We start from the raw sequence: 9,697 nt of genomic DNA on the forward strand, positions 1-9,697 counted from the left end.
CTGACCACTGTTGTGAGGTCAGACACACCTGGATTAATCAGTTGGTCCAATAATGTAAGACAGGAAATAAAGGAGCTGGCTTATTTCAGGAAGTAGTGGAGCTGTGCATAAAGCCTAGTCTGATCAGCTGTTCTGAAACCGAAAACTCAGAGTTTTCCAGCTCAGGCTCAATCAACCCTGAGCTAGGGATTTGACTCAGAGTTTGTTGAGCCTGCTTCCTGAAACGGACCCCAGGAGTGTGTGTGTGTGATCACGTGTTCCTCACACACACCTTCACACTGTGCTCTATGAACCAGGTAACACACTCCTGTGATCTCCTGAGCAGCTGTTGTGACGTCTACTTTCCTCCACCAGGTGGAGCTGTCGTCACACTGTTACCAATACAAGTAAACGTGCCCTGCCTGTCAATGGGTTACCTGAGCTCACCTGTGAACAGCAGCTGTAACATTAAAGCTGTGTGCACGTCTTTCCTCCTCCATCAGAATGTAACTGAGTCAGTTCAACTGTGTGTTTCTTTCCACAACCATATATGGTCATTAAGCAGCAGCAGCTGACTGACACTGACGGATATAAAAGATGCTGAGGATCAGAGACTCTCTACATCCATTGTAAGAGCCGCTACATTCATCATGGCTGGAAGAGGACAGAGACAGAGAGCGGAGAATTTCTCTGAGAGAGAGATTAATATGCTCCTGATAATGTTGAAGCAGGGGAAAGAATGGCCGGAGGTGACTGATGGTGTTAATAGGGTGGGAGAACATGGAAGGACGGTTAAAAGTGTGAAGCAAAAATGGTCTAGTTTAAAGAAGACTCGACATGATGAACGGGTTCTCGAAATTATCCAACTTAGAGAACAGATGGAACCTGCAGACCAGGATGAAGGTAAGACTCTGCTTCTTCTCTTTATTGCAGCTGTGTAGTGAAACAGATGTGGACTGTATCTACCCTGCTGAATAGATTCACGCTTCTTACTGATGTCCACAACCACTTTATTTTCAACACAAAGTTACGGAGCACTGTAAAAACTGTAGCAAAAATAAAAAACATTTCACATACATTATTTACACAGATTTGTTTCTTAAACATGGGTACACAAGTTTCAATATTCAGAATAATAACCGTGTTCGCCTGCTTAGCCAGTAGACAGTCCTCTCTCGTCTCTTTTTCTCTCTCCCTCTTTTCCTCTTGTCTCTCTTTTTCTCACTGGCAACTTCCGGCTCACGTCTGACATTAAACTGCATTTAGGTTTCATCATAAATTTATTTATATAGAAATCAAATATGATAATTTCACCTTAACTTCCGGTGTTGCCTCAGTAACACATTGCCGTATTTCGGTGGCAGCTACTTGAACATCACAGTGATGAGTGCTGTCTGATCCTACAGGAGCTGAGGAAGAGGAGAAATCTGACGACTATCATGGTAAAGATGATCCTGGTGCAGCTGCTACTGCTCTCTATGATGATGAAGCTCAGATTATAGAACAGATTATTAAAGTGATGAGTGAAACCTGGATCTGTGTTTAACCCTGAGGTTGTGTTTTCCTCTTTGTGATCCGTCTTGGCAGAGAGTGAAGACGAGGAGCTCCAGGTGACCCAGGAAAAGGTGAAGATCAGTAATAAGATTCTGTTTAGAAAGGAAACTAAACAGTATATGGTCAAAACACTGTGGACTCCTCACTGTCAAATCTTTGACAAGAAGATCAATTTGTTTACACTTTGTTGTAAATATCTGACACTGTGTGTTTACCTTTAAATCCAGACTCTCCGTATCAAGACATTTTCTTGGCTGGTGTCCAGTCCAGGTTATGACCAAGCAGAGGACAAGACAGCTTATCTGCTGTCATCACTTGCTGTGACCGAACAGGAGAAGCAGCTGATTGCGAAAGCCACAGTTACAGAATTTAGGTAAGAAGTAGGGGTGTAACGATACACAAAAATCACGGCTCCATACGTACCTCAGACTTGAGGTCTCGGTTCGGTTCATTTTCGGTACAGTAAGAGAACCAAATGCAAAACATAAATTTGCCTGTTGTTTGTTATAGGCATTTTTCTAAACCAAATGTACACGTTTTAGTCAAATGTAATTATTTTACCATTGTACAAAATATGAATATGAAATAAAAAATAGAATACTGCTGTAAAGTGCAACATAATAAATTCAATAAATTATTCTCAAATAAACAAAATATAATAAAAAAAAACGTAATTTTCTTTACGTGTAAAGTGCAGCACTAACAGTTCAAGCCAGTGACGGACTGACCATAGGGCAATGTGGGCAAATGCCACAACGGCTGGCTGATGATGTGGCCACTCGGCCGCAAATAAATAAATAAATAAATGAATGAATGGATAACGTGGATCGTCACGATGGCACAGTGCATAGTGTTCAACTTCATTAGATACTAATCATGTGAAAAGAAAGCAATCGGTTGCATGAATGTCACCACTCCTCCCCATTCAAAAGATTTTTACTAGGGATGGGCAATGAATAGTCGTTCAATTAAAAAAATAAATCAAATAGTTTGAGACAATCATCTTGTATGAAAAAATGTGTAAATGTTCCCTTTTCACTGGCGCAGAAGGAGAAACAAGGAAAGACTCCACCAGAAAGTTCTGTGTGAAACTGTCAAATAAAAAACGAATGAAACTGAGGAGCAGCTCAAACTCTGCAAGGTGCGGATTCTGATTAGACTTCCTCGTTTAGATGAGCGCTCATTATGTAACGAGGACTTCATTGGACGGTACCGCCGTGATCAGAAGCAGTAACATTACATTATTCTCTGGTACCGAGTCTCACAGTCTCTGGGTACACAAAGAACTGATTGCAGGTATCGATTGACAGGCGCTGTTTCAAAACTACTTGGTACTGGGTTGTTTCGGTCGGTACCTGAAAGGTATCGAGTACTGATACCCAGCCCTAGTAATTCCGCAGCAAAGCACAGACAGGGACTAGTCTGCCTGTCTAGCCTCTACCTGCTCTTTTTACTAAACTTAACCAACTCCTTTCTTCATTGCCTAAACCCAACCAGTGCAAAATCTTTTGGGGAAAAAATACGCTATTAAAGGAATTGTCGGAAAGGCAGGATGTTTAAAAAAAGAAAAAAATGCCGTCATTCCGACCATAGGAGGCAAAAATGGTCGGAATGACGGGACGTTTGATAGAAAATGAAGTGTTGCCATTTAAACAATTAGAGGTGTATGTCAGACTGGTGGGATGTCGGAATGGCAGTTGACCCCCCCACTCCTCCTACAAGCAGGAGGGTCTTCAAGCCTCTCTTTTCCCGCTAGCAGTAGCATTAGCGGTAGCCTGACTTTAACAGGCTGCACGTGTAGCTGCAGGCGGACTGTAAACACACAACTTCTGTTCCGGGAACTCACCTGTTCTCAGCGCTGTACCGAACCGAACGCCCCGTACCAAAACGGTTCAATACAAATACATGTATCGTTACACCCCTAGTAAGAAGACACATTAATTAAAACACAGCTAAGGTGGCCCTGACAGCTCAGTGCTCTGCAGCTTCCGAAAACACAGATAGACAAGCACTTTCAACACAGCTGTTCATGTCAGCATTTAGAAAATGCCAAAATGAGCATGTACCATGCAAAATAACAACAAAAAAACAAAACAATAATTGCCCTATGGGGACACAAATAAAGCTGAACCTGAAATATTTTGTGCTGCATCCATGTCTGAAAAGTGTCTATAAAAAAAAAACTGAATTATAATTATATCAAATTGATGTGTTTGGTGTCTATCTGAATGTGTTTACTAAAGCTGCAGTGCACTCAAAACAAAGTACAAACTGAAACGATATAAACCAAGTAACTGAAACTGCTCAACTCAGAAACTTCCTGAACATTTCAGAACTGTATATCTCATTGTGGGTTTCTGAATAACAGGTCGAAGTATTTCGAGAAGCGAATCAGAACCAGCAACTTTGGTGATGTGTTGGCTGCTGTCAGTCAGGATTCTTATCCTCCATCTTTGTTCAGAAAGCTGCTTGACAAGCCAGACTTTCGAGTAAGTTGTGGGAAATAAATGATTATTAAAATGGAAAGCATCTTTATTTCTAAGAATGTATTCATTGTATTGAATTCATCATGTGGTATGTCTCCCCTCTCCCCACAGACTATTCGATGTTTAATTGACAATAAGCCAAAGGCAAAGCAGCTATATATGAAGCGCTACGGTGTCCAGATCCAGGAGAGTGGGCTGTTCCTGTCACACAGTGGTCTGCTTTGTGCTTCTCCAGATGGGACAGTAGCACCTGACTGCATTGTACAAGTCATATGTCCGTCATCAGTCCAATTCATGACTGTCCTGGAGGCAGCACGGAGAAAGAGCGACTTCTTTCTGGAGGTGGAGGATGAAGAGAAAGGTTCCCTGAAACTAAAAGAAGGTCATGACTACTGGCATCAGATCCAGGGCAACCTACATCTGACTGAGGCTGAAACCTGCCGCATACTTGTGTACACTCCTCAGGACCTGGATCAAGACCAGGACCTGGATCAAGACCAGGACCTGCATCAAGACCAGGACCTGCATCAAGACCAGGACCTGGATCAAGACCGGGACCTGCATGAAGACCTTGTCGTCCTGACGGTGGCCAAAGACCCAAAATGGGCCCGTAACTTGGACACACTGGAAACATTTTATCGAGAAGAGTTGCTACCACATATTTTGTCAGATCAGCACTTAATTAGTATATTAAACAATTAGTATGTTTGTGTAACTGCTGAGTAAAAGGATCTACCTCCAGAATCCCAGTCAGCCACCATATAGAGGCTGTGGCCAATTGGTCTGAACCAAGCACCTGAGACATCATGGGGTTTTGGGTTTAGGTTAGAGTTATTATATCTTTAGATTATTAGTTTGATTCATTTAGTTGGGTTAGTTGCTAAAGTGTGAGTAGTAGAATAAAAGTGCAAATCATATCACCTCATGTTCTTGGTAGGGCGCCATTAGGATTGCAAAACCAACCCAAGACACCCGATATTTGAACTAGGTTACCATGACCCGTACAGGCGCAGAACAAGCTGACATCAACATCAGGAAAGCCAGGAAATGTAGCCTGTTTAATCTGGATGAGACCGGTACACCCAACACACACACACAGCCTGGGTTTGGTATAAAAAGGCATGTCACTCTTTGTAATGTTGGAAGATATGTCGAGCCTACGCTGGTTACGGGGCCGTGTTGGAATAAAGAGATCCCCATCTGACACCTGTGTCTCGACCATCTGATTCCTCTTTTTGTTTCACCTCTTTCTGTTCTGTTTTGTTTTGTCTGTTATGTAGTTGGTCGTCCTTGGTGTTTGTGTTACTCTGTTTGGACTGGTCTGATCAGCCAGTGTGGATGTGTCCTTTGTTTCAGTTAGGTCTGTTTTGTCTTTCATTAGTCTGTTCAATTAATTTGCTGGATAGTTTGAATTCTTAAGTACAGTTCTGTTAAGTCGACCTTTTTTTGGGCCCTAACTTTTCTTGTATCATTGTTGAACGTGTTGAATCTGAAACTTAGTTTGAAGTTATTTAGTGAACTACTTCTCCAAAGTCAGTGACACACACAATTACTCCACCAGGGGGCGCTCCACTGACTACAGGCTCTGCCGATTTAAGAGCTGTATGGGAAAGTTTTCTTTTCTTTACTCAGCAGCTGTCTTGTGGAATGGCCTTCCTTTAAACCTTAAAGCTGTTAGCTCCTCCTACTTTCTTTTTAAGTCCTCAATAAAAAAATGGTTAGCAAACCAATAAATTAAATCAAAAGAGCTGTGAAGCACCAGATTATTGTATTGTTTGTTTGTGTGTGTCTGTTAAATGTTGTTGCTTCTGTTTGGGACCTAATCCCTTGTTTTGTCTATTTCATCTTGTTCTTTTTCTTCTTCAATGTTGTAGTCTATGTGCCCTAGTGTCTTTCTCCCATGTTTTTAGTCCATGTGTTGTGTTTTTGTCTTCCTTGTTTTCAAATTCATGTGTACTGTCTCAAATAGGACCACAATGGAAATAAGCCTTTGGGCTTTATTGTGTTTTTAATCCTTTTGAACACCCTTCTAATGTTGTTCAATAAATTTAAAAAAAAAACAAAAAAAACAACCCTGGATGTGTGTTTGAACAGTGCAGCCTGGTCCTGGATCAGTCCTGTACATTGACCTCTGAGCAATGATTCATATCTCTGACTGGTGAACTCCCTGGTGTCAGACTGAGCTGTGACGAAGCTTCCTGTTGTCTGTTCTCCATGACAACACTCTCCTCCTCACTTGTTTCTAATGCAGCTGTGTTGCGTTCAGGGACACTACAGCTCCAGTCTGTCTGCAGGTGCCACCTGCTGGTCAACATGTGCAGCTGCTTCCTGCAAGTGGAGGCTGTTCTTGTTGTTGTGAGGACAGCGCCACCTAGTGACAGTGTTGAAATACACCAAGAACTGTGTTTGAGTGAGTGTTAGGTAGATAGATAGATAGATAGATAGATAGATAGATAGATAGATAGATAGGTAGATAGGTAGATAGGTAGATAGGTAGATAGCCTGCAGCCTGAAAGGAGTTGTGCCAGTTCCCCTTACCTTTATTGTTTTTAGGGAAGTTGTTATAGTATTGTTCTGTGTGCCTCACTCGCCCCTCCTACCTCCTACTTCTCACCAGTGGAGTTAGAAATGTTTATGAGTACTGATGCAGAATATGAGCATTATGAAAGTCCAACGTCTCTGGCATTATCCCGTTGTTAAGTCCTGACGTCACAACTTTATTTCCGGGTCCACCGGCGTTATCGGGTCCATCGCAAACACAAGAAAGTAGCCTACCGCATAGTCATGGTCCCACAAAAAACGGCAACAGTGTGTGAAACAGAAAGTGTGTGTGTTTGACCAGAAATGAAACAGAAAATGTGTGTAACAGTGTGTGAAACAGAAAATGTGTGTGTGTGTTTCCTTCCACAACCATATATGGTCATTAACACGCAGCAGCTGACTGACACACAGATGGATATAAAAGATCCTGAGGATCAGAGACTCTCTACATTCATCATGGCTGGAAGAGCGGAGAGGTTCTCTGAGGAAGAGGTTGATGAGCTCCTGACACAGTTGGAGCTGGAGAAAGACTGGCCGGAGGTCTGCTTTGTGCCTCTCCAGATGGGACAGTAGCACCTGACTGCAGCATTGTACAAGTGAAATGTCTGTGGTCAGCCCAATCCATGACTGTCCTGCAGGCAGCAAAGACAAAGAGCGGCTTTTTTCTGGAGGTGGACGATGAAGAGAAAGGTTCCCTGAAACTAAAAGAAGGTCATGACTACTGGCATCAGATCCAGGGCAACCTACATCTGACTGAGGCTGAAAGCTGCCTCCTAGTTGTGTGGACTCTGAAGGGCCTTCACGTCCAGACGGTGACCAAAGACCCAGAATGGGCCGATAACTTGGGCATTCTGGAAAGATTCTATAGAGAAAAGTTCCTACCACACATTTTGTCACATCCACAGTTGTTAATGTAACTGCTGAGTAAAAGTATCTGCCCCCAGAAGCACAGCCACCATATAGAGGCTGTGGCCAATTGGTCTGAACCAAGCACTTAGTGCATCATGGGGTTTTGGGTTTAGGTTAGAGTTATTATATCTTAAGATTATTAGTTTGATTCATTTAGTTGGGTTAGTTGCTAAAGTGTGAGTAGGAGAATAAAAGTGCAAATCATATCACCTCATGTTCTTGGTAGGGCGCCATTAGGATTGCAAAACCAACCCAAGACACCCGATATTTGAACTAGGTTACCATGACCCGTACAGGCGCAGAACAAGTTGACATCAACATCAGGAAAGCCAGGAAATGTAGCCTGTTTAATCAGGATGAGACCAGTACACCCAATACACACACACAGCCTGGGTTTGGTATAAAAAGTCATGTCACTCTTTGTAATGTTGGAAGATATGTCGAGCCTACGCTGGTTACGGGGCCGTGTTGGAATAAAGAGATCCCCATCTGACACCTGTGTCTCGACCATCTGATTCCTCTTTTTGTTTCACCTCTTTCTGTTCTGTTTTGTTTTGTCTGTTATGTAGTTGGTCGTCCTTGGTGTTTGTGTTATTCTGTTTGGACTGGTCTGATCAGCCAGTGTGTGTATGTGTCCTTTGTTTCAGTTAGGTCTGTTTTGTCTTTCATTAGTCTGTTCAATTAATTTGCTGGATAGTTTGAATTCTTAAGTACAGTTCTGTTAAGTCGACCTTTTTTTGGGCCCTAACTTTTTTGTATCATTCGGACATTTTCATGAATGTATATATACAGAGACGTTATTGATACGTATTAAAGGGATAGTTCAACATTTTGTCAAATTGGCCCATTGCCATAATCCCTATAGTCATAGCAGTAGGTTTGTTACCTTTAATTGTCGGTGCAAGCTATTTTTAGAACGGCGGAGCAGAGCCGTGAACTGCTCAGAGCTACGCTACGGAGGCTCATGGGATTTCTTGGTTTCCCTCATCATCAAACTCATCAAATACACAATCCAACAACTCGCAACAACGCTCTGGTGGACAAGTTGTGAGCTGCACATTCACCACGCTATGAGATAATAACACAACGTTACCACACAGAGTTGTTTTAGAGGGAAATACAGAGACTGATGATGAAAAACTGTCCCTGAAGGCAACGTGCATCAGTGGTTTTGCATGAATTTACCTCTTCAGTACACCCCATATCATTTTATTTTTTAGTTTTGTAAAATTTATTTTTGAACAAGGACTTGATTATGTTTGAATGAAAAAACTCTGTTCATGCATGTGAATTTAAATATTCACATAGGCTACAATCACCATAGTGCATTTGTAAGTTTGAGTGGAAATCGAATCAATTAATTCAATCAATTTATCCTTGTTTTTGTTGCCAAGAACGGTTCTCGGCAACCGTTCTCGGGTTGAACCCCCCCACTCACCTCCCCCCCTGGCCAAAGTTTTTCCTGCAGGAAACCCTGAAAACAAAACAAAACAAAACAACAACCATTAAATAAAACAGATCTGAATAATTAAAACTCTAATAGAGATAAGAACAAATGATGGCACACTATTGATTATTAAAAGGCCTTATGGCCACAAGCAGAGTAGATTTCCTGTACATCTCAGTGCGTGGAGCTGCTGACTGTCATTGCTCATGATGGCATTCGTTTCTCTGAGCTTCCTCAGTCCAGCTGTTCAATGATGAACAATGATGCTGCAGCTCACTAACTACAAGACTGTGTGTGTGTCATCATGTGTTCATCACACACACCTTCTAGACTTGTAGTTCTCGAGACCGGTCTTGGTCTCGAGACCGGTCTCGAGACCGCTTTTTCGTGGTCTTGGTCTTGTCACGGCCTCGACAGTCTTTGGTCTCGGTCTTGTCTCGGTCTCGGGTCTCTCGGTCTCGCAATGTCTCGGACTGGCAGCGCGGTCTCGAAGGGAATGTAACCTATCCAGGCAGGCAAGGACAGTTTTTTTTTTAAATACAGATTTATACGCCCCCTTCAAGTACCAATCACATACATTTTGTGACACAGACGGCGGCGCTTGTCCTCTCACGCTTCCCCTCCCTCCTCCTCCCCCCTCCCCCCTCTGAAGCCTCTGAAGCACGGTCAAGATCTATGAAGGAGGACGCAAAATGTCGGCGAATTCGTCAGTCATCAGGTTCGGTTTTACAGACCATAAAGAGTTTGTTTGCCACACAACTAACAATTGTTATTTTGTTAG

At 42.5% G+C, this 9,697-nt stretch overlaps 1 protein-coding gene across 1 annotated transcript; it reads left to right on the forward strand.

The window, feature by feature from the left end:
• The first annotated feature begins 1,375 nt into the window (after positions 1–1,375).
• On the forward strand, positions 1,376–7,133 carry LOC146972965 (uncharacterized). Its single transcript, XM_085799113.1, has 6 exons — positions 1,376–1,421; positions 1,567–1,604; positions 1,761–1,906; positions 3,902–4,022; positions 4,131–4,684; positions 7,028–7,133. Exons 5-6 carry the CDS (start codon positions 4,179–4,181, stop codon positions 7,131–7,133), a joined length of 612 nt encoding a protein of 203 aa, XP_085655239.1. The 5' UTR covers positions 1,376–1,421; positions 1,567–1,604; positions 1,761–1,906; positions 3,902–4,022; positions 4,131–4,178.
• Positions 7,134–9,697: the final 2,564 nt, after the last annotated feature.

Source organism: Trachurus japonicus, chromosome 15, assembly GCF_045865225.1.
Source record: "Trachurus japonicus isolate A0001 chromosome 15, Traja_1.0".
In the NCBI taxonomy this organism is placed as follows: Eukaryota; Metazoa; Chordata; class Actinopteri; order Carangiformes; family Carangidae; genus Trachurus; species Trachurus japonicus.

Coding starts and splice junctions, on each gene's coding strand:
- LOC146972965 (XM_085799113.1), top strand. CDS start 4,179: ATGAAGCGCTACGGTGTCCAGATCCAGGAGAGTGGGCTGTTCCTGTCA. Junction 4,685..7,027: donor GAGTTGCTACCACATATTTT/GTCAGATCAGCA, acceptor CATGGCTGGAAG/AGCGGAGAGGTTCTCTGAGG.